The sequence below is a fragment of the Camponotus floridanus genome, unplaced genomic scaffold (genome assembly GCF_003227725.1).
Source record: "Camponotus floridanus strain SB8 unplaced genomic scaffold, Cflo_v7.5 scaffold48, whole genome shotgun sequence".
NCBI lineage: Eukaryota > Metazoa > Arthropoda > Insecta > Hymenoptera > Formicidae > Camponotus > Camponotus floridanus.
The window spans coordinates 620,494-647,027 of record NW_020229636.1 but is presented as its reverse complement, the minus strand read 5'-3'; the positions used below and the strand labels follow the sequence as shown (position 1 = coordinate 647,027).

Here is a 26,534-nt window from a genome sequence, read left to right as displayed (position 1 = left end):
ATATATATAATCTGAATATAAATAATAAATATAAATGATAAATAATTTATAAACTATTTACCGGATAATGTTGCTTAGTACGTGGTCCAGTGCTTTTTAGACTTGCCTTTCCTCTCCTTCACTATTTTTTCGTTGCACTCACTTTCACTCCTGAAAACAAGATTAATTAAGATTAGTTAGTTAATATTAGTATACGCAAAACTCGCGAGACATTTTGCACGGCATTCCCGATCGCGTAGTAATTACAATTAAAAGTTTAGCAAGTACTAATTATAATTATCCTAGCGAATTATGTTTTAATACTAGTCATAATTGTGTTTTATCGTTAGAGAAAAAATTTAATAATATACGAAGTATTTCGCACCTTACTCTTCGAATGTTGCCGTGTGAATGATATCAAGACCGTACATGTAAACACAGCGCGTCATACGCCGCCAAGGCCGATCGTGTTATTATCCATTCACTGCTGATATAGTTTACGTACTTTAACATATACACGAAATGTTAAAGTGTATAAAAGTTTTAGATTACATGGATTAAATAATATTTGTTAATTTGATGTATCACAAAGCTTTTTATTATGTTAATTTTTTCGATTTATGATTCGATTGTTTTGCTGTGCATTTTGATTCTAAATTAAATAATTAAATTTTAAATAATTGAAAAATAGAACGAGATAAAGCGTCGCGGGAATTATATTTTATTCTATAAATATCATTAAAGTAATAATTGTTCATAAACAATGCGGACCACAAATGTTTATCAAAATATCTTCGTGTATTATCATTTGTGTGATAATAATTATGTCGCGCGCGTATCTATTGATAGTTTTGATTATCATATTATAAAAATTATACGTATATTTCTCGTAATCGAATATTCTTATTATTATCGATTTATTTATTCGCGTTTTCTCGCGAATTTTAAATCGCGATTTATTTTGTAATTTAATTGTTGATTTACATTGAAGCTTATTTTATTTTTTCGTATTTTGAATATTTCCTTTGATAATCTACACAAAATGCGATAGTAATGCAAATATTTTCTTCTACAATCGAAGAAATGATCAATAATTTTATTAATGACTCTTTTAATCATGATTATATATATTTACGTTACATAAAACTTATTAAATTCTATTATCGCATATCGATTATCAGTGATAAATGTTGCATAATTAATCATCGCTAATCGGGCTTGTCTGGACTATATAAAAATTTTTAGTAAATTTTATATTATATGTATATTTTAGAGACATTTTCGTGTATTAAATTATTGTAATAAATAAAAATTATTTTATATTAGGTTTCAAATTATATTTTACATTCACTTTTGTATTAAATCCTGTATTGAAAGAAAATAAAAATAAAATTAAAAAAAAATTTTTTCCTCGTATCTCTACCTTACAGAGGCATTTGCCGGATGAGGTTTGAGTACTCTAATGAACCTAAGAGCTATGCCGGCAGTAACGTATAATACGCCGATATTCATATATGTAGACTATTTTTATATTTAAAATAATCTTAAGTATGATCTTAGATCGCGTCTTGAGATTCCGATCAGTTAGTAAAATAGTTGTATTTTCCAACTTACTTAAGACGATCTTAAATATAAGAATGAATTATGAATGCCGGCCTTAGGGTTACCTATGCCGGACAAGTCGAAGGGAAAGAGTTAGACTAAGAAAGATATCAAAATTATATATATGTTATTTTTAATTATATTAATATTTTTGAATAAAATAAAAGAAAAAGAGACAATAATTGAGAAAATAGAAAAAAGACAACTACAGTGATTTGAATATCTCAAATCCTTTCTCCTCCTCTTTCTCTCTTTCTCTCTCTCTGAGTGTGTGTGTGTGATTTGAATATCTATACTCGAGAGAACAAATGTCCATAGAAAATATTTCGATGGACTTCATAGGAAGGAATAAGCATGACAAATGATGATAATCCCTATGATTTTAACACCAAGGAATATACAATAAACCAAGAACTAATCCAAGAACTCGAAGAAGAAAATAATAGATAATAGAAATAGATAATAGAAATGCATAGTGATTGGAAATGATTAGAAATTAAAAGACAGTATGAATACAACCTATTTATTAATAGTAATACTATTTTGTAATTATATTAAATTTTATAATTTAGTACATTGTATTATATAAAATATTAAGCATAAAAATATTATGCTGGTAAGAAAATTATAATAAAAGTATATAAATAATGTTGACTATATTAGAATGGAACATATGAATTCTTTATATTTTATATAAAGGAAGAGATATTTAAAATATTTTGCAACTATATTTTTCGAATCTTAATTATAAAAACTTTAGAACAATCTGTCAAATTAATCACTGATTGAAATTCTATACATGTATTAATAATTAAATAAGTAATAAATAAATAAGTAAATAATTAATAATATAATAACTTTTTTAAATAATTAAAAAAGTGATTAATAAATATCAAAGATCAGTTTATTGCTAATTAAGATTTATAGAATAACGGTTAAAAATGTTTTTATTCCACAGCAGACATTTTGTATTTTGTAAATAAAAATATATAAACATGGCAATGAATAGAAAATATGAATAAAAATATTTATTTCATCTTTGAACATTACATTGGAAGATTACAGTATCTTTCACGATTGCATAATTTATTTACTATCAATTTATATACATGAGTGTCTTGTTATACTCTGGTGCTACCGGCATTTCGTGCACATAGCACGGAACGAAACCAGAAATTGTGCACATGATACCCTCTGAGAACATTCATGGACATTGGCTTTGTAGTTCATGTCCACATTTTTAATGTTCATAGAGAGAGTATCGCTTTCAGGAATCACCTAAAAGCAGGCCATGACATCTCTCAGTTTTCTCTCTGTCCCCTAAAAGCAGGCCATGACATCTCTCACAATCAGTCTTCTCTCTGCTTATAGTATTGCAAGAAACACAGAGATGGCAATAGCGACAATATTGTTTATATATTGAAGTGATTACTCCGTTTTCTTCTTAAAATTTTTCTCACTTATTTATTTCTTATAAAATATAAGATATCATTAAGTTATTAAACTAAAATGTTTAAGTCTGTTTTACATATGACGAAATTTCCTGTATTAAAGGGAAGCGTGTCAGCTGATGGTCGATTGACCTCATTGTTTACTAATTTAAATGTTATAACCTCGAAAAACATTTGCACCACGATAACATGTTGCAAGGAGATTCGATCACAAAACGAAAAAGTGAAGGTTGGCAGAGGCTCAAAATATGGATTAATAGAAGGAGAAACTACAGTCGAAGCATTGAATATTAATCAACAGTAAGTACTAATTACACATCACCCTACTACAACTAACCTTGCCTAACTATCTCTAATTATATTGGATATGAATGACTTTATAATGGTAGATGTAATATGACTTAAAAAATATTTAATACATAGTTATATTTTACTGCATTATATTTTATTGGCTTATTACATTATTGATTAAAAAATAATATCTATTTTTATTATATTTTTAGGGACTTATTTCCTGATGCAGATACACCAAATCGACTCTTTAATGGTGTACCATTTAAAGATTTACACATTGTTAATATAAAATCATCTCCTAATAATACAATTTTCAGTTTTACTGATAGTAAGGGTCTAGTAATAATGACTCATACAGCTGGTATAGAAGGTTTTAAAAATGCTAAGAAAGGGACAAATATTGCTGGTCAACAAGCAGCTATAACACTCGCTAGTGTAAGTATAGATTATGTGTTTCTTAAAAGCTTAATTATACGATGCATTATGTTAAACACACATGTATTATAAATGAATGAATAATGAATATATATATATATATATATATATATATATATATTTATCTTTATTTATATCTATTATTTAGCGTATTCTGGACTATGGTGTAAATATGGTGAGAATACGAATACAAGGTATTGGAGCAGGTAGAATGGTCTGTATTTAAAAAAAATTATCACTTGTTTCTTTTAATAGATAATATATTTCTAATACTGACTAATGTTGTGTTTTTCAGTCTTCTATAAAAGGCTTTCAAATGGCAGGTTTAAATGTTATATCAATTACAGATGCTACTAGAGTAAGTTGGTGTCCACCTAGACCACGAAAACAAAGAAGAGTGTGATTATTATACGTTATAAATTATAATTAATTGTGAAAATATTAATGAATATATTAATAGATCTTATAAGACTTACATATGATACACATTATTTCACATTGCCAAATAACTAAACTTTACACAACCTATTAAAATTTTATTATTTCAAGTTACTTCCCAGGTAACACATATTCGTTTCAAAAACGTTTCACAAATGTTTCTTCGAAACGTTTTATAACCGACTCTTGAAAACGTTTCTGATTGGTTAAAATGTCCACTTGAAGAACGTTAAGAGATACGTCTTTTTTTCTAATAAAAAAAACGTTTAAAAAATGTTTAAAATACGTTTAAAATACATTTTTTTTCTTTTATTCGTAAAACATTTGGTTTTTACGGAATTAATAAAGAATGCATTCATACACATTCTCTAAAAATGAATCAGTATACTGAAAACAGTAAACAGAGTTACTGATATACAGTTGATATGCAGTTATAAGTTATTATAGCATTGTGAATCGATAATATTTCACTAAAAGAATTAACATTGACTGTTTTAATTAGTAATATTAATTTATCTACTTCATATAAAATTAAAAATTTTATTTATATTTACATGCATATTAGAACATGAATGTTAAATAGATGATAATTTATTTTACACATCTTTAATATAATGAACAGATCATTTTTGTTTATTTGCCGGACATGTCCGACTTATAAAATCGATTTAATATCTGAAATTCCTCTATTGAGATTCTATCAGAAATTAAATCGAAGTGATATTTTTAATTTTATCTGTCGTCTTTTTTCAAGCTTTATATAATCCTCATGATTAAAACTTAAGTACGAGAAAAATAGCGCACCGTAGCGGTAAACAAACGACCAGCAATTACTGATTTTGTGGTAAAATTTTACTTCCACTGACTATAATTAATAAGATATAAGATAAAGTAATAAAAAAGAAGCGTTTCTACTAGAGATCAATGAAATACTGATTCTTAGTGATCTTATTCATATATTTGTAAATAGAAATTAATATAATAGTTTTCATAATAATTATATATGTGTATATATATATATATATATATATATATATATTGTATGTATGTATGCATATGTATATATATGTACATATGTATATATAAATTAAAATTAATTTGAAATTAATAAAAATTTGTTTTCATTTTGTCTATAGAAACGTAAGAAATACATTTCCTTAACTATGGTTTTAAAATCGTTTCTATAGGAACGTTTCTTATTAATCCTTTACGGTTAAAAAATATTAGATGCATTTAAGAAACGTATATAAAACGACCGTATGCTACCTGGGCACATACATGTTATACTAGGCATATATTATATAGGAATATACATATAAATGACTAGATTAAATATAATCTTGAATAAGATTGAATTGTTCTTATATATCTTTTTTTATCTATTATTTTTTATCATAATTTTTTTATTATAATCATACTTTATATAAATATATATATAATTTATATAGTTATTTCTTTTCACATTTTGCTTTTTTTAATCAATTGTGCAATATCAATACAATTTTATGATTTTATCATATTATAAGAATTTACACTGTGTATATATATATATATATATATATATATATATATATATATTCGATCAAAAGCAATTTATTTATTACTACATTAATTATGAAATACGTAAATAAATATTATATAAATAAAATATTTTCGTTCGCAACGATATTACATAAAAGGTCTTCAAAATAAACAGAGAGAGAGAGAGAGAGAGAGAGAATTATGATATGTAAATACATCTCAGTTTCAGATAACTAATAACAATTATCATATTTACTATCCAATTATAGTAATAAACGTACAATAAATGTACAATATTTTATCAATATGACGGAATATTAATTACGTCATCATATATGACTACTCTTGAAATGAAAATTTCGTTTTTTATCATTAATAACAGATTAATTGTCTATCTTAATTGACTAGCACTATATAATTGTATATTTAATCGATTTGCTTCTTCTATTTATATTACAATTATAACTAGACGCATATCTAAAAGATGTTTCGAAGACGTTTGAAAAACTTTCTTTTAAACATCTTCAAAATATTTTAATAGATTGATAGATAATATAAATTAAATAATTTAATATAAATTAAAATAGAATTATAAGTTCTTAATAAAGTTATAAGTTTGGAATGATTAATTTTTTGTATTATGTGATGAAGGATTATGTGATAAAGGAAAAAATATTATTAATTTGAGGTAATTATTTTAATCATCGACGCGAGTCAAATTCGTTCTTAGAATTAGACGAAATTGGGCATCGAGATGAAAGCTCATGTTTGTACTTTCCTCCATCATCGACCGGATTGTGTCTCTTGCGTAATCCACGAAACATAGTCCGAAACTCTCGTATATATGCCAGGAAGTCGTGGTCTGCTGCAGCCTATACCGGTCGAGACCACCCCGATCACCATCAAGGGCCCGGCAGGATGACTTCTGACCATCAAGGGCCCGCCGCTGTCAGCCTGAAATAAAGTACAGGATGTGTGCAATGTCGTCTCCGCACATCCCGTAAGCTTCCGTAGTTAAACGACGCGATGCAAATTCCACTTGCTCTAATATGGACTCTAGGATTACGAAAGGAGTATCTATTACGTAACGTAAATTATCGTTGTACACATACGCGGATCATAAATTTCATTGCTGATGAAAATCATAAGATATTACAAGCATAATATTTATTGTTATATATTAAGTTTACTTCGTGTATTAATTCTTGGGCAATTAAGAAAAAAAAATTTTTTGCTCAATAAATTAAGGATTTTTCTTCAATAATTAAGAAAGAAAACTATTTTTCCTCAATAAAAATTTTACGAGATATGAAGGGCAATTAATTTTTTTAAATTTTTAATTGTGAATTATTTTCTTTCTTTTTCACATAAAAAATTAAAATAGATTCGATAATTGCTTTTGATGTTTTGCGAAACATCTTTATCGAGAAAAAATGATTTTTAATCTTGACAAAAAATACGTTTCCTGCTCACTAAAATATTCCTTTGTCGAGAATGTTAGAATAATAGAATATGATTTTATAGTTTCATATTTTTTCTTTTATTTAAAAATGAAAAATTTTTAAAAATGAATTTTGTAAAAATGCAAAATTAACAAAAATGATTGTATATTGTATAATCATATCTCATTGGAAGTGTATTGAAATAATCTACATATGTATTGAAATAATCTACATATAAATATTTAAAAAATATTTTTCGATGCATTCGGAAATATATTATAGGATGATTCGTTATGATTCCGACCGCGCTATATTCGATCTACTTCGAAATCAATTTTTATAGTTGCCAGTCCTAGTTTTCGCGCAAACGAGGTAAACAAGAAATCTAGCACATCTCAATTCCCATTGGAATCCTCAGCCATATTGTACTTTTCCCTCCTCGATATATTTCGAAGCAATATGTCCGTTCTCAATTGTTTTCCCGGGAATATCTTCGTCTGGGGGAAATAGAAATTGCTGATAAGAATGTGACGGAGACACGGAGAAAACTTATCGGAGAAGACAAGAAGGCGGTTAATATTCTTATTTTTATCTTATTCTTATTTTTGCTCCGATTTGATAATGCTACGAATTCTCGTGGAAAGTGGTTTTCCTTCATAGAAACTATTGTCTTAATTGACAACGTGAATTTAACATTCGCAAGACAGGGGAAGTGTGTATTGTCCATTCCCCCGAGAGGAAATATAACATAAAAAAGAAAAAGAATAAAAATTGATTTTCAGATTATTATGATATGATAACATTGTAAATGACATTCCTTTCAATTCTTTCGAACATAAAGAAGACAAGCATGATTTTTAGATAAGAGCTTGGTATATGCATATATATTTATCATTAATATTATTAATATTTTTGTAATATTGGAAGCATATAAGCGCAATTGACTTAAATTCAATTATAATATATAATTTATGTATCGCGATTTACTAAACACTTTAGCTAAATATAAATATTATTAATTGTCTATAAAAAAGTTATTTTTCTCGCTACATGTGATAGATATATTTCATGTAAAGCACGTCCTCTCATCATTAATATTAATATTAAACTTTTTAAACAAAGTTTTCTAAAAGTTTTTTTAATCAATTTGTCATGTTCTTTATTCACTTCGTCACACATAATGAAGGCGATAATGCAGAAAGCTCGATACGATACTTTCTGTCTTTTTATTAAACGTTATCGCTCTTTTTCCCATCTCTATCCCAATTTTGCATAAAGATCAGCCGACGTTAGAGATCCGCGGAGCGAGGCCGATGCAATTATATACGATCCAATTACCTGGGACCGGTATCATCCGGCATGGTCGGCTATCATGCCCGAGCAGCATTGTATGCGTATTACCACGGTATCGTGGGTATTTATTGAAATTCGCGTCGCGCCCGCCCGACGAACCATGAATTCCGTGATCGGACGATCGACAAGCGGCGCCGATGCAAGCAACGATGCGCGAATGCGCAAAAAATGCGAATGCACACGCGGACATTTTGCACCCGAGGATAAATCGGGAAATGCGATAGAGGTACCCTTTTACTTACCCAGCAAGAATCCCTTCCACCCTCCTCCCAGCCGGCGCACATCTGCTTTGATTCCATGCGGGTCGACTTGCCCTGACTCGCATACCATTCGCTGCATACAGTGTTTGCTACCACGCGAACTTCCACTTTCTGCAACACGTCCGCTCTCTTGTCTGGAACATAATGGCAATCGTTTCGATATATGCGGCAACTCTCTTTCACGAACAAAAATCATCGCGCATCCGAGACGAGATTTCTTTTAAATCACTGACTTAAACTTGTTGATTTCGATTGAAATATAAACATTGAATGTCAATAGTTGTTTAAATAAGGGTTTTTATGTCGACGATTTAATTAGATAACTTTCAATCTTTTTATAGAATAGAATGATAATAGAATAGAATGATAATAATAATAATAATAAATATACAGTAAATAAATCACTAAATTAAATCTGCTTAAATCATATTGTGATATATATATATATTCAGAAAAAAATTAATTAAGTATATACAAAATTCCTGTAATATTATCTTTCATAATTGATACATTGATCGAAAATTAAAATTTTTTTTCCTATAAATGATGCAATTTGACGATTTTTGTTTTATGATTAAGATGACTTTGGCTACTTTATTGATTTCTATTCATATCTGTAGGATTTCGACGCTCGTAGAAACTTTGATGATTATGGAAACTTTAGTGCGTGTGTCGTCGCTTCGATTATTATCGTGTTAAGATTTATCGAAACTTCAGGCTTACAATGTATCTCAAGTATTTATGAATACCTTGAATAACACATCGAGAATATTCACAATCTAATATTCGTTATATTCTAGCAAGAATTTATTTACCCCTCGTTACTAATTTTATGTTGCATGCATTAATCGCGTATAAATGTACAAAATGCTTACATATATTTTGAAATATGCCAATTACTAATAATTGGCAGAAATCGAAAGCATTTGAGAGTACTTGAATATTGTTGACATTTGATTCTGATAGAAAATTCCGTTAAGGGTTAAAAAGGGTTAAAACATTCATAAGTTAAACCTCTTTAATTCAGATAAGTTAGTAAAAGACAAGTGTATAACATAAAGTGCAATTAAATTCATGAACACGTTTATACATTACTATATTTATTATATTATTTATGATATAAAAATAATAAAATAAAATTCAGCTTCATTATTTCAATTTTCTCTTAATTTTGAAATATATGTTTAATAAACAAAATGTTTTAATTTCGTAGTCACTTTGACACAGCATTATACGTCACAAAGCATGTTAAAAAATTCTTTTATCAAATAATGCGAGAAAAGTTAAAATTTCCATCACAATATAATTTTAAGCAAATATTATTATGACATCCTATTTGACGAGATATCAAAGTCCGTTCGAATAATTGACGTAATGAAGCCCATCCCAAGACTTCCGTAATCTTTTCGGTATCGAAAAGGAAATAATTATTTACTCACATCTGCTTTGATCTTCCCCGAGCCAGCCCCATCCGGCTACGATGGCTTCCATACCGCCGAAAGTGCTATATCCTGGTGTTCCTGTGGCCACAGGTAAACATGCGGGTTTCACGCTTTCCGACCAGCTGATCGGTCTAGCAAGTTCCAGCAGGGCAATATCGTCTACATACTTGCCGCATCTGTGACTAGGGTGCAATACTGCGTTTATGACGCTCTCGTGTCTTGCGGCTGGCATTTCTGGAGCCCTTAAATTGTGCTCGCCTAACGTGACACGCAATTGTCCCACCGGAATCTTGTTCGTGCCGCTGAAATTAAAGTGATGACGGATTCAATTTACGAATGATATAGCGATTTTCAGTCTGTATTTATTATACATATATATAATAATTTTTATTACTATATTTTAATTAAACCATATTATATATCATAATTTTAGTAAAATATTTAGATTTCTTTTTGTTCTTTCTCCAGAAAAAATATATGCAAAAAAATGTAAAAAATATTAATTACATGATTAAAACAACAGGGTATTATTCATATTAAATAATACTATAAAGATGTACGAATAAAATCTATTCGTTTAATTCACGTTTTTATTTTTTCAGCATAATGTAATAACGCAATTAAGTAATACGAAATATTTCATTATCTATAGAATCACTGTTAATTGCTCGCAGTTATTAAAAATTGAATAAAAAAATTAAATGAGAAGATGAAAGAGTGCATGAATAATTGGCTGAATAAAAATTCAAGTAAAAAATTCGAGAAACGTTTGTCGTTCATAAAATTTCGAAACATTTGACGCCACCTGCACAAATTTTTATTGTTTATATAACAAAAACAACAAATGAGAAACAAAATAATATGAATAGTAATACTTGCGTCTTATTAATGCGAATGCGAAAACTCAAATGACGTTCCCGTCGCTTTTTTACTTGTTCAATTTGACAAATCCAATTCGACAATTCCAAATCACGTGTATGCATTTTGGAGGAACAAAAAGTTATCCGCCGTCGATTAATATCCCGGTATCACCCGCCCCCGTTCACGGTCCCCTCAATTGCGCCAATGAATTCCGACTCTCTTTCGCAGTTTCTTTCCCTGGAAAGTCGGTAATTATTTAACTGGGATTTTTGTGCCGCTCGAACGACGCGTCCGCGTCTCTGCAAAGCACTCTTGAATACCTGACCCGGCCGGAGTGGCTTCAGTTAATTAATCGGTCTACGGTGCCTCTGAATAATTAACAAAATTACGACACCCCCTCCATCAGGACTATCCGTTGTACCCGTTCCTTCTCCCTTCTCTGCCCAGCGTTCCTTCACTATGTTTCACGAGCACCCTACCGTTCCACTTTCGTCAAGCAACCCCTTTCTCCCTCGCCTTCTCTTCCTTAGAAGTTTATCGCGGAGCGTTTTCTAAGTTTCCAGGGCCTGTTTCGTCGCCGCTTCTTACAAAGCCGCTTTAATGGACCTTTCCATCGTCGTCGAGTCCCCTCTATTGTCCCGCGACTCGCGGATTATACGGTTTACTTTCAATGCATCTCCTTCTCTTCCTGTCGCTGCGCTCTTCCAATTAAAATGCGCGACCGCTCAGACGTTGCACCGAGGAGCACAATGATTGCAGCGACGTGATTTGTGTAGGCTAACCAACTTGGACGTAAATGTTCGCTTTATAAATTGATATTTTGTTAGCAAAAATCAATTTCAAATATATTACAAAATTGACACAGATTGAGATCATTATTATTAAAAGACGCGATAATCTCGATGTTAAGTAAATGCATAAAATTAGTGACAAACTGGCCTGTTTGAAAATTTTTTAAATGCATCACATATTTTTTATGTACATTTTTCTTAACGAAATAGTTTTTTACATTCACCTATATATTGTCTATAAGTAATGTCTCATGATTATCAATAGATGAAAGTTTATATCTTGTTAGTGTTATAAATCGAATTGCATTTTGTCTCTTCTTTATATAAAATTCACCTATATAATGATGAACGCAAATCCAAATGCAAAACGCAATCCGATTGATAACAAATGAGATATTAATATATATTAATTAACTATTAAATATTTCACAATGTCTAAATACAGAGATGTATGAAATTATTTTGCTTTAATCTCAGATCAATATATATATATATATAATGAGATTAAATGAAACCAAACTTAATCCTAGTGTAATATGCATGCATACATATATATGTACATATCCATATATGAGCATTTAATTTAAAATTTATTATTAATTTTTTTAGTCCTTATATTTTGACGCGCACTTTTTTTCTACTTATTCACAAAAGATAAGTAATGAAAAAGCAAAATTGTGTGATGTCGCTTTTCCACTTACTAAAATAAATTAAAACGAGGCTTAATTGCTCAGCGTACACTGTTGCAATTAAATTGTACATGTGCGTTCTCTTTTTATTGTACGCGGACAATGTTTGCTCTATCCGGGTGTGCGACAGCGGATCTATCTTTTTTCTACACACCGGTGGCCTCGTTAAAAATTAATTGGATGCTGAATCGGTAAATCGATTGGAATTAATTTCAGTCCGGCTTGTTAAATATCGTGCGGCTCTCCTGGCACCACTATATCGGCATCGGGACGCAGCCGTGAATTACGCAACGTTGAACGGAGAATGACGTTAGCAATAAGGTACTGTTGAACATTAATTTACCGTGCGATATCGCCGAACGAGAAATATCGACTCTGCGTCGCTAGGCTGCCAGTTCTTGTATCACCATCCGGGTATAATTCATATCTGCTCGCATGATGATTAATCAACCATATTATTCGCAGCACGCATTGTATTAATAATAATTGGTCGCCACGCCATCAGTTTGATAGAACAACGCGTGATAATTTGTTTAGGTTGTTCGCTAATTCAGCGAATTCTATTTTGTGTGCGTACAGTTAGTTTGAGTTATACCGAAGCTGTACGCACTATTTTGGATTGTCGATATTTTCCCTGGATTAAGTTCTGCGACAAAGATGATTGTATGATGTGATAATATTATTTTTATTTATATCAAAAGAATTTTAAATTATAGCAAACTGATTATTCACTGCATCAGTGTTGAAATGTTTAAGAAGATTAAAAAATAAATCATAATGAATTTTATTCTGCAATATTTCCTTTACGATAACGAGAAGTCACATGACCAAGAATTTAATCACTATAAATGTAAGTGAGTGTTAGGTATCATTGATACACGTTAGAAGTCAATTTGTTCTTGCATAAATGATACAAAAAGGGAAAAAGAGAAAGTTAGAAGGTAAAGGAGATAAGGGTTAAAATGTGACAAAAATGGACAGTCACCTTCATTTTCATATTCCGACGCCTCGCGTCTTGTTGCAACGGTTTCCGTGCGTTTTGCATGGCTGCTAGCAATTACTGAGTGGTCTGTAATCTACACGCAATCATGGTTTACAACGCCAAAGCTCGGCGCTGAATTCTCTCTGCAGTCGCTCGCTACCCCCGAGCGGCCCCTATATATCGCCCTCTCCACCCCGTTCCTCTGTAATCTGTTCAGTAACCGAAAGGGATACGCAATATCTGCACGTTTTGTTGCTCACCCAGCTATAGGGATCTGCTCGCCCGTTTAATTATATCTACACGAAAGGTGTCCCGCATATATCACTACGGCTGCGTAGTAAACTCATCTGCTATGCAGTAATAGTGATTGTTATCCGTTTAATGTGCGACATAATCATACGTACTTATTATTGTATTCGCTCGCTCGGCAAAGATAAATATCGTAAGATTTTCAACGATATAGTATGATAGCATAATTCATAAAAAATAGAATATTTAAATTCACTACAATTGGAAAAAATATAAATATGCTATAACATATATGTATGTGAAAATGCAATAATATTCTTCATAATAAGAATAATTGTTATTTTGTTTAGATTCGCATGTGCTAAATATAAAATTTTTCTTACTAATTAATTTCGATATTCTTATTTATGTATTTATTTTAGGCTAGATTATGTTGGAACATTTTTTTGCAATGCCGCTCTTAAATTCGGGTGGTTATAATCATCTGATATCTCAATATACTAATAATAATTCAATAACAATTGTAAAAATTGAAATCATTATTATGACAATGTGAATAAATATAATAGAATGCGATATCGTGAAAAATTGGAAAAATATTCTCAAACTGCGTGAAGAAAACTAAACTTTATATGCAAAACAATCAACTTTACAGAAAATGTCATTTTAAAAAAAGATATATTATTTTTCAATATTATATAAAATATTTAAATTTCTCTGAAAAGGAAGCAGTTTGTGTTGTCACATTCATTAAATTTACTTTCAATTATTTGTTTTATTATACTTAGTAACATAATCCATATTGTAAAAATTAAAAATCTAAAATTAATAATCACATTACAGTCATTTGATAAGCTCATATTTAAATAAGATTTATAAAATTCATTTTTATCTATACTAAGTATGTGCATCTCTCTCTCTCTCTCTCTCTCTCTCTCTCTCTCTCTCTCTCTCTCTTTCTTTCGCCATATTGTATATTTTATTAGGAGAAATTTGTACTTAATTAGCAATAGTATTCTCTAAACAAATCTATATAGAACATAGCTATAGAATATAGCTTTTGTTGTGAAAGATTTGTTCGTTTTTATTACAACTTGACATATTAATACAACAAAATTTGTATGCGGATACGCAGAGTTGCATCTGTCATATTTGTATAACAGGGACCAATGCTCCTGCAGTGTAGTTTAAATTCTACTGTGACGTTTATGTGCATAATTTTCATATATGCACATTAAGTTCTGCTTAAAATTTCTTTTCATGCATAGTTTTTTGTGCGTGCTTTTTCCGTTTCTGATTTTTTTTTATTTTTTTTTAAAAGATTGATGTTAACTTTTCTGATTTTAAAAAAAAATTGATATTAATTTTGTAAATAAAATAAAGTTGAATAAACTTTATAATAATAATATTGAACAAACAGTACTCAATGATAATATGTCAATATGTAGATAATAATAATAATCACAACAATATTTGAGAGAAACTTATATTAATAACTATCATTTAATTATAGAAAAAAAATCTTGCTGAATTTTTACAATAAGAGTTTTATTTCAAATTTTGAAATTAATTTTCCTTTAATAAATATTTCGTAATATAAGTTTTCTTTAACATCAAACATTAAATTCCCTGAATAATATTCAATGCAATCAAAATACTATTAAAATCACGAAATTTAAAACAAAATTGATATTTAATAAAATATTTTTGATAATATTAAACGCGCGGGTTATATATATATATATATATATATATATATATATATATATATTGTTGTTGTTGTTATTATTATTATTATTATTATTATTATTATTATTATTATTGTTGTTGTTATTATTATTATTATTATTATTATTATTATAGATTATTTATATTATTATTAAAATAAAATTTTATATATATATATATATATATATATATAATTTTATTTTATACATAAATAATGTAAAATAATAATACAATAATAATCAGGTCTCCTTTGCGGATGGAGGAGGGATTTAACAAGAATTAATATGCACGTATCCCATTAAAAGTTGTCACAAGAAATTGTAAGTTTCCGATCGATTGTTGAAATTAGAACTTACTTTGTAAAGGACTTAGCCTTTATAGTCCGTGTAGTCTCTGTTAATGAAGAGATGTCTCTTTTGAGAACTTGTTGGGGAAGTATAAGTAAAATTAAGAACATATTCTGTATTTTCTATTTATATTACACATACACATACAGAAATACAGATGCACATATATATCTTTCTGTTTCTTTCTCTAGTATTCACTCCATTTTTACATATACAACTTTAATTAATTAGAAAAAAAATTATATCGTGATGTAACATATATTACTTACGAACACAAACAATGCGCGGCGCTGAGTATAAATCTGGAATTCAGGATGGCACCCCCACAAAAGTGTCCACCCTTTCTCGTTATGCTTACGAGCCATGGAAATTCACGTGGCGTTGCGTCCTGACCTCCGACAATTCTCGCCTCTCGTATCCCGCTTCTACCGCATGGAACATCTGCCACTAATATCAAATACGGATTTCCTCGTTAATGCTCGGTAACGATTAATTGCCTCGGTGATCTCGTTGCAAGTTCTGGCGCAATATATAAAGCCATCAGTGTCGCATTGATCGATTGCGACATGATCTTAGGCGTCAATTTCTTTTTTCTTTTTGTTGCGTGAACGAAACGAAGATGAGTATCGACACATTGAGAGTGTCTAAATTGGATAACGTCCTGTATAATTTAATGATACTTCCAATGTTTCATCTTGTCAGTGTCGCTCTCTCTTTTTAACTTATTATAAAAACTAACTTATTTTAAATTTTTTACGAGATTAAGATATTGTTTCTTCTCATAGTAATATTTTTTCTGTATTTTTTTTTGTATATTTTTATGCAATTTACTACCATCCGCAAATTCCTACATTAGAAATGTATAAAAAGCTTCTATGTTTCATAGCTTCTATCCTGTATTTATTTTATGTTTTATTTATTCTACATCTAATCGATGACAAACTGTTTGCAAGTTTATAAGAGAAATTTAAAAAACTAGTAGAATCGCATTTGCTATTAGATACTGATAATATTGTTATATTATGTTTTGATTATTCCGAGTTACCGTTTGTTTATGAGAGCATATTAACAGCTTATTGATCGTCGTTTATCTCATTTGATGATTAATATTTGTGATATCGGTCCCAATAGATAGAGCGACTTGCGCGTATGATAGAAATCTTGACAGACAATTCAATGATATTATGATCAATTGTAAAGATAGGTATATACATTTTAAACAAAATTTATTTAAGCAAAATTTATCGATAGTAAAACTTAAGGGCGAAATTTTGTTAGAAATATTTTGTGAGAGTTAATATTTTTACGAAATAACAGCATATAATTTTAACTATATTTATTTGCCTGATTTATTATTTTAATCAAAATTTAAAAATAATATCGGTTGCCATTCTTAGAAAAATTTTAAAGAATTTGATTTATTTTTTATTTATTTCAATTCCTTTCGCTTACATTTAATCTATTATTATTATCAAAGTATTTAAAAACTGCAGAAAGAGGAGAGATTTATCAATATATTAAGATTAAAGAAATTTTAAAAAATATCAATTATATAAATATAAATTTAAGAAGAAAAGACAACCATTTTTTAGTATAAGATGCAAATAAATATTACGATAAGTGAATGTTACAATGTGATAGATGCAGTCAAAATGCAATGAAAATATATTCAGTTGCAATTGACAATTATCCATATCATCAATATCATTATCCAATAGCAATAATCATAAATTGTTATCATTATTAGTACGCAACAATTAATTAGTATGCACAATTAATTTCCACCAATTACACCAAATTGTAATTGACTCGGTCGCTGTAGAAGGACGCAGAAGAATCTTTACAATAGTGTTTATTATTAAATTTTTACTTCACATATATTGCTGTACATAAAACTCAATATAATTTTTGGATCATAATTAGTTACATATTAATTTTTTAATAATTGCTTGATGTTCAAATTTCTATAAAAATATTTTTTTAAAAAAATAATGAAAGAATTTCTCGGATTTGCTGGAAAATTGAGAGATACGTACCCTTATAACCGATTCAATCATATTCTTACAAAGGAAACGACTCAGTATATTTGAGGAGAAGCATCGCATTGATAATAACGCATTATTGATTCTTTCTGATTTTTTCGAATGAACTCTCGTAGAAGTCAATGGGATTACGTTCTTAAAATCTGCCCCGGTGCAGCGCGATGGGGGTCTGTTAACGGCGTTGCATTTAATTGAAACCCGAATCGCTGCGTTACCGGAATGTTAACCGATTCGAATGAATTCTCTCTGGTGGCGGCACGGCGTTGGCGTCGCGCGAATTTAATGCCCCGAGCAGATAGGGACAGATACGGCGGATCTGTCACTACAATCCCTGCGACACCCCCGCTCTGCATCCCCGATTCCCTCACCCTTCCTTCTCCCTCTTAAAGCACCCTCCCCTCCGAATCAGCTCCCCCTCTCTCGTTTCACGCCCCGACTGATTAATTGGACCTCTACGCCGGCACCACCGCGTTTCCCATCCCCGTCGCTCTTCCACAACGGACGAGGAAAGGACGTCGAAGCGGCCAGGACGGCGGGAGGGCGAAACGGGGGGCATAGAATTCGAAGTCGCCTCTATTCCGAAACGCGTAATAGATATGTCAAAACCAGCCCGGGGACGCGATCATGATAATACGAGTCGATGCCTCGGTTTGGTGGCTCCGGGATGAACGCGGAGCTGCCCCGTTTATCCTTCCTGCCTGGATCGGATTGTGCTCAGGGAGTGTCGAAAAAAGACCACTCTCTTTTCGCGTGTTTTCGGGAAAAACCTGACCGTGGCTATAAATCGACGGTATCTTGGCAGTCGAAGTCGCAGTGCGCTTGTGTTGTATTGGCAATCTGGATTCTATGCGGATCTGTGAGGTCATATAATACGCGAGGAACATTGCCATGTCGGTCGATCGCTTTTATAACTGATTGAGACGATTGATAGAGGAAAATTCGAATGGTATACTATTTCTCTTAATTCTACAAATTTCACTCTGCTCAGTGACTTGTGCATCCTTCATAATATCCTTCTTCTATCTTGTATATCTTAGATATGAATGAGATTAAGTTGTATTCGATATTGATTCTCTGCCAACGATAAGATAAATCTGGAGGCTAACATGGACACCCGTCGAAACAATTTCATGCTCGATATCTCATCTGAAAAATTAATCGAGATAAAAGTTGCTTACTTGGAGATTATTCTCTGACTATACATCTAGCTTTTATTTGTATCAATTTGAATCGTTAGAGATATAAAATTTGTTATCGTATTATACATATATCGTAGTGCACATGATATATTGTTAAATGTATTTTACGAGTAGGTTTTTAATTTTAATATTTCAAATTAAGAATAACGTAATTATACAATCTCATCGATAATTCGATATCCGTCCTATAAATCTCATAATTTGATATTGCTCCTACAACAAGTTTCCTGTTAAATGTATGTACTTATTAAAGCGACATTCGATAATAATAAAACGGAAGACTGAGAAATATAAAATAAAAATTTGAGACATTTGTAAATTTTTTTCAGAAAAATATAATAAATTTTGCACGTATGCTGGAGAGTCTCCATAATTTGCATTCATATCACTGAAACGCAGAGCAGTAAAATATATATTCCTATCTTTTTCTACCGATAAGTCGTAGATTTACTGATATTAGAAGTTTAGCCTTCTCGTGACCTCGTACGGGTTAAAAGCCTTCCAGATACCATTTGTCACGATTTTGACATTGAAACCATCGCTTACAGAGTATGGAGAATTACTGAGCTACGCCAAGATCGCGTACTTGCCAATTTTTGGCCTTTGGCAAGGCTATCCACATCTATTCTTCTATTCCGTACGCACTCACCTTTCGCTTACGTAACAGCAGATCTCAATATTTCGAAAACGCCTTTTCAAATAATTTTTCAATTATTTATACTAACTATTATTATTTAAGCAAATTTATTTCTTCAAATTTATATTAATAGTTGTGCATTGACATACATTTAATTTTAATGCATATAAACTGCATTTTTTTCTGATTTTCAATACATTTATGTAACGGCTGTATATGCAGACAATCATAACAGGCGAAGTAACAATAACGTAATTTACGCAGTTATGTAATTTATTTATCGAACGAAATAACGGTAACGGCCCGTGAGTCGAATAGTTCATGCGAGGAATATATTTTTCCACGCAATACTGATTATCTTTTATTTATAAATCGTTGGATTTATAAAACGAGTCATCCATTTCTGAAATTCGGCAAAATATTTTAATAACGTTCGATATATATATATATATATATATATATATATATATATATTCACGTAAATAAATAACACATGCGCAGAGAGAGTTCGGGGAATAGGATTTCAAACAACAATATAATTTGTTTAATGGGCGCCAGATGCTGATTACGATCTGTTGAGTGATAATAATTATCAAAATTTTATTCAGTAAGCGGCAATATGAAAGATTAATTATTTTAAATGTTGCACCATCCCTTCCACATAACATCGCGGTTGATTACTCAGTCACGAAGCGTAAAATTAATGCCCATAATGATCAGTGTAATTGTTCAGTGAAGGAATAGTTGGTAGGCAGCTGTCGATGTGATGAATAAACCATCGTTGCTTCGCTTTCACATAATATAGTGCTTAAATATTTGATGGAAACGAGCGTTTTATTGCCGATAAAACAAATAATTAGCTTTATTAAATTCACCCAGTCAACGTGCTCCGTCTGATATTTCGCATCAAAGAGTGAATTGTAAACGAGATAATGACACTCTATACAATCTACATTATACACCAGGATGTGTTATTTAAATAATCTATCAACGTGCTGTCGCTGGCACGAGGGCTTTTTAGGACGTAAATCAACATGGGAGACAGTTTTTTGCGGCGCGTTAATTCCATCATTTTTTCCAAGCGCATGCATTTTATTCCGATCGTTCGGCTGGTTGGTCGATGAATTCTCACACGCGGAATGAAATATTTACCCGTTCTTGTATCTATCTGTTTGAATAAGTGGAAATTTCATCGATATTAAAAGACACGTTATACACGATTGCCAAAATAGCGAAAAATATATTTCATATGTAAAAAGCTATCTCTAAAAAAAGAACTATCTCCTATTAAAGGAATTAGCTTTAAAATTGGTCTCCAAATACATACTCATTGATAATTCTGGTTTACATCGATGCATAAAATTTACTTTAATAATCTGAAAGCTTTTACTTTGTCGATAGAATACATATAGGAAATCAAATAAAATTTAAAATTTATTAAGAGCTATGGATTATACATATAAATAAATAATAAGAGATATAATGTATCTACAGCCAGATAAATTGCAATTATATGATAAACAAGGGTCTGTTAATCATATTAGATCAATGTAACATCCTCGGCACATATACTAATGCTTAGCCGCTAATTGTCATCTGCCATATCAAATATCTAAACCATAATTAGCATAATAACCGTAAAAGCGTAATCTCACAAAATATTCCCTCGTGTATTATCCAATCAATTAAAGATAAATATCGAATTTCATTTCGTTTGACTAAACTATAATTTATTAACGTAATTGGTATTACTATTAGTGATGTTGCAATATGTTAATTGCAAAATATTCTCTCGAGTGTTATCCCATCAAGTAAAGATAAATAAATATCGCTTTACTTTTGCAATAGGTTAACCGAAAAAATTTAAATTATATGAAACACAAAAAAATTAATTTAAATTATATGAAACACAACATCTCCTATTACACTATTTTACATCTATTATTACTGACATTACTTGATTAAACCGCGAAATAATCGCCAGTATATTTAACAAATATTTTTTGAAACTATATATTTAAAAACATCGAGCCATCCCCTCCGATATATATAATTGATTATATATTTGCTCCCACTTTACATCCCATTTTATTCTCTCATTTAGTCTCTCTCGTTAAGTCATTCCCGGGTTATTGGTTGGAAAGCAACGACGAAGCGAACGTTCGCTACGCTGAAGCCGAACACTAAATTCGGTTTATTAACTTCCGGTGTTGCAGCGTAATCCGCAAGCTCCTATTCCGAATTCTCCATTGACTTCCGCTCACCATCTAGTGCCTCTACTTCGGTTAAATGGACGCTACCCCACAGAGAAACACGAGAGCGGTCGTCGTAGCGGTCGAGCTTGTCGTCGAGACGGCGGCAACGAGCCAGTTTATAAAATGCGCATAATATTATGCATCCATTGTTCCAATTACCGGAAAATACATTTTCGATATTTCCTGCGTCGATTTTTGAAAATAACAATTGTCGATTTGCAAGCCGTTTACGTGTACCTCGTTACCTATTTACTTGTGCCAAGTACTACTGGCGCCATTTAAGCTTCATAATATACTTTTTTACAGCTAAATCGATATTTACATACAAATGCAATCGGGAAATGGTACGTGCTAAAGTTAAAAAATAATTGTTTTGCTATATCTCTCATCGCTTTTTTTTCCTATAAGTAATCTGATAATCTTGTTATTGGTTGAATCGATTATAAAAATATGAAAGATAAAATCACATTTGAATAAATGATTTTATTATTTGTTACAATAGACTTGTATGCTTGACATTGTTTTCTATAAAAGAAAAATATTTAAAGTAACCCTAATATGCTATTTTGTAAATTAATATTTTTGTAAATTAATATTTTCATATTTTATGTTTAATTGATTACAAGTAAAAATATAAATTAACAGCATAAAGATTAAATTAAATTGTAATATATAATAACTGAGAAGAAATCATTATAAGATTTTAAAAGATAATTATCTGAAAAATTCTATTATTAACATAGAAAAATCGTTAAAAAATCATTAAAGAGTCACTTTGATTTCTGACATCTGTGTAATGGATAAAAAAATACACAACTGGCGTAATTGAAGTTAAGGCAACACAATTACTTGAATTTCCTGGAATAATATCAAAATGAAATATGTTGCATAATGCACCACGCAGTAAATAAGTTCTCGAAAAATTAATTGCAACAGGAATAGTTGGCGAGCTTCTCAGAGTTTCGAGGGAACTGACTAATACAGAGTTTACTATAGATGTTGTAGTTTGATAAAGTAAGTTTACTACCTAAACTTTGAGAACCACAGAAGAGGCCTTAGGTTTCCACTTCACGGATAGCTACGAAAATAAGTGCGCAGGAGTACATTCTGCGTGTGGTAGTACATACTTTATGTACATTTCGTTATTACTATTACAGCGCGCGTAATAAGACACAGTACACGGCATCATATTTCGAGTTGCATGCTGCAGAAAGTAATATTCGCATAATTGGAAAATAAGAAATGTAATATACAGAATTAAAAATATAAAACATATATAATTTATATGCTAAAAAAAGTCATTTAAAATTATTTAAATGATTATTTCATGGTATAAAAAAAGCAGTAAAGAACAATTTTTCTTAAAATTAAGTCTTTAGCAATAATATATTAGTTGTATGCATTGTCAAAAATTATTAAAAGTATTTTTTTATAAATTGCCAAGTTTAAAGTGAGTTTAATGGTTTTTTATTTAATTACAGAAGAGTAATTGTTATATTGTAATATTTATATAGTAATTGTTATATTGTAATATTTATATACATTCTCTCTCTCTCTCCCTCTCTCTCTTTCTCTCTCTTTCTTTTTCTCTCCTTCTCTTCTTCTTTTCTTTTCTCATTTTTAAGTAATTCCGAAATAATCATAAAATTACTTCGCTTCTATAGGAGCACATTTTTTCACCATATTAAAAATGCTCTTAGAAATTTAAGAAAATAATAAATAAGCAATATTCTCTCTTTCTCTATGGTTACTAAATTTTTTTAATTATTTTTATAGAATATAAATTATTTTCATAGAATGTTAACCATATTCAGATGTTTCGTGTATATTCTATGTTTCGTGTGTTTTTTACCATGAAGCGAAATTATTTTTGCAGAGGCATAATCTGTGTGTGTGTGTGTGTGACATGATAAAAATATATCAATATATTCAGAATCTACTCACGATTAGTATATTCGGCTTGAACTCGCGTGAAAATCCCAAAGAATAGCACAAGCGTCAACATAACGATTGGATGCACTGGGCTAATCATCTCGTTTCGAAACTGCTGCGCCTTTGTCGGTGAGCAATCAAAAAATGTCTCACTCTCGTCGGTGTCGGCGCTTCTTTATACATCGTGCAACCACGATCGTATCTTTCCTCGCCTCGATTTCTTTCTTTGTCATTGCGCTCCCAATCGCCGCCCCCGCCAACGCCCTTGCTGTAGCTTTCCGTATGTCGTACATGACGTTGATAAGACCGTGAACTTCGCCTTGAATTCGTGGCCATTGATACACGCGGTGTCACCCGCGTGATTTGTCGATAAAATCCGACGCAACCCTGACGTGACTTTCAAGGCGAAAGTCTAATATGAAAGATTGAAAGAAGAATAGCAAACTGTTTGAAGGCTGAAGGATTAATAATCGGGTTTAAAATGCGTATATATGTGTAATTATTTGATTGCATAATACATGTGAATATAATATATTGAAAGGACAAAATTTATTTAATTTCCGTCGATTGTTATCGACTATATCGAGATTGTAATTTTTTAAACTTGTTTTGATTTCATTTACCGTGTGATAAAGTTAATGTGAAATGTGTTATATAATATAATTATAATATATCTATGTTTAATAGAATATCCGTCAAAGAAAATCATCAAAGTTTCTCTTTTTTCAAAAATAGGTTTATTAAAGCATAAATATATAGAAATTCTAAAAAATCTGAAATTAAACTTGAAATATATTTGTTTATGAAGTATTCCTATTTTAATATTATTATATTACAAATTAAAATGATATTAAGAAAGAACTTATATATAGGGTGAGACATTTAAAATATTACAAATCATTCTTGAAAGTACACATTATACCTAGTGAGAAATACAGAAAATTAGGTTTATTAGATATTTAAACGTTTATAGATATCTAATAGCGACCTTTCCAACTTATCATTTCTCACGGACAGCAAAAATTGTTTTAAGTAAAAGGTATTTCATTTAAAGGAAAAAAATAGGAATATATAAAGATTAGTCTGACTTTGGAGTGTAGGTGCCAAAATCATATTAAGATCAATCTAGATTTTTTTAATAGAACCATTTCAATTTTTTTATATAAATTGATTCATCACAATATTTTGCATAAAAGATTATAATGATACGATAACTAAAAATTGAAGTTTAAAGAATATTATATATTTCAATTTGATATAAACATAATTTTATATAAACTATGAAATACTTCGTAAAATATTTATTCTTCCATTTTATTTTACTTTAATATTTTTATGTATGAAATAATAAAAGAAATAATAAAAGAATCAATTAGAATAAAGTATATAATTGTTTTTTAAAAAATATTTTAAAAGTAATTTTTAAAATAAACATAAATTTGCAACAAGCAATTGTATATATATTTTTTAAACTATGTTCCATTAACAAAAAGAATTAAAGTTGACCTTTACAAAATTTTAGCACTTACATTTAAAACCAAATTAATATCCTTATCTTTTTTTTTCCTGCAAACAAAATAGTTTTTATGTAAAACATTTTTTGTTATAATGCATTTTATACGAAAATGGCTTGCAACACTTTAAATGCCTCATGCTACATAATACATTCAAAAAGATACTCTATAATACGAAAAGAATTATCTGGCACATTCAATCGCAACACATGTGCATTGGTTAAATTTAATGTGCTTTCTACATCTATAATTTGCGTGATGCGCTCGGTGATGCTTTTAGGCAGCGAGATATATGCTGCGCATCGTAGCGTTCGACAGCATCGGAGATCGTGATTGCAATCGTGAACTTGTATATATTGCCATTACGGATGAAATGCACGTACATCGCGGTTCCAGATCTTCGGATGGTCAGGCGCCGGTTACAGCGGCGAATAAACATGGTCATCGTGTGTAATCATAGCTTGCACGTGCATACGTTCTGTACGACGTCGCCTGTCATCGACAAACGGCGATCGGATTATGTATCTACGAGTAATCGCTGTGACAGGTGGCCAGGATAATCAGGGGACGGAACTGTCGTTCACGAGAGTTTCTGTTATTAGTTCGCACAGCAATAGAATAGCGTAATTATACCTAAGGGGACTCGAAATTTCAATTTCTATTCCTATCTTCACTACCGCATATATATATATATATATATATATATATATATATATATAATAAAAGATATATATATAAAATAAAAGAATATATATATATGTGTGTGTGTGTATATATATATATATATATATATATATATATATATATATATATATATACGTATATATGGAGAGTTCCATAATACAATCAAGTATTTAGCGTTGTCACTTCGTCAAAACTAGATCACAAAAATCTATGTAATTATAGATAAAAAATATGTTTAAGCTATGATAATATTACAATTATAGTTGCAAAAAATTATATTACGTGTTTTGACGATTGTATTATATAATGAAATATGTAGAGATATTCTAGTTAATAAATTTTCGCGAAAATACGCTATTTAAATCATTTGTGTAAGGTAATTATTTTTACGAAGAAATTTACATGAA

At 30.1% G+C, this 26,534-nt stretch overlaps 2 protein-coding genes across 2 annotated transcripts; one reads left to right on the top strand and one right to left on the bottom strand.

The window, feature by feature from the left end:
- The first annotated feature begins 3,016 nt into the window (after positions 1 to 3,016).
- LOC105255046 (30S ribosomal protein S11, chloroplastic) lies at positions 3,017 to 4,276 on the top strand. The gene is made up of 4 exons (XM_011264099.3): positions 3,017 to 3,332; positions 3,536 to 3,761; positions 3,910 to 3,975; positions 4,057 to 4,276. Exons 1-4 carry the CDS (start codon positions 3,091 to 3,093, stop codon positions 4,162 to 4,164), a joined length of 642 nt encoding a protein of 213 aa, XP_011262401.1. The 5' UTR covers positions 3,017 to 3,090; the 3' UTR covers positions 4,165 to 4,276.
- A 2,096-nt stretch (positions 4,277 to 6,372) lies between these two features.
- Positions 6,373 to 24,811, bottom strand: LOC105255049 (transmembrane protease serine 9). The gene is made up of 6 exons (XM_025412118.1): positions 24,753 to 24,811; positions 23,942 to 24,102; positions 16,134 to 16,311; positions 10,215 to 10,519; positions 8,758 to 8,909; positions 6,373 to 6,674 (listed from the first exon to the last, which is right to left on the bottom strand). Exons 1-6 carry the CDS (start codon positions 24,809 to 24,811, stop codon positions 6,504 to 6,506), a joined length of 1,026 nt encoding a protein of 341 aa, XP_025267903.1. The 3' UTR covers positions 6,373 to 6,503.
- Positions 24,812 to 26,534: the final 1,723 nt, after the last annotated feature.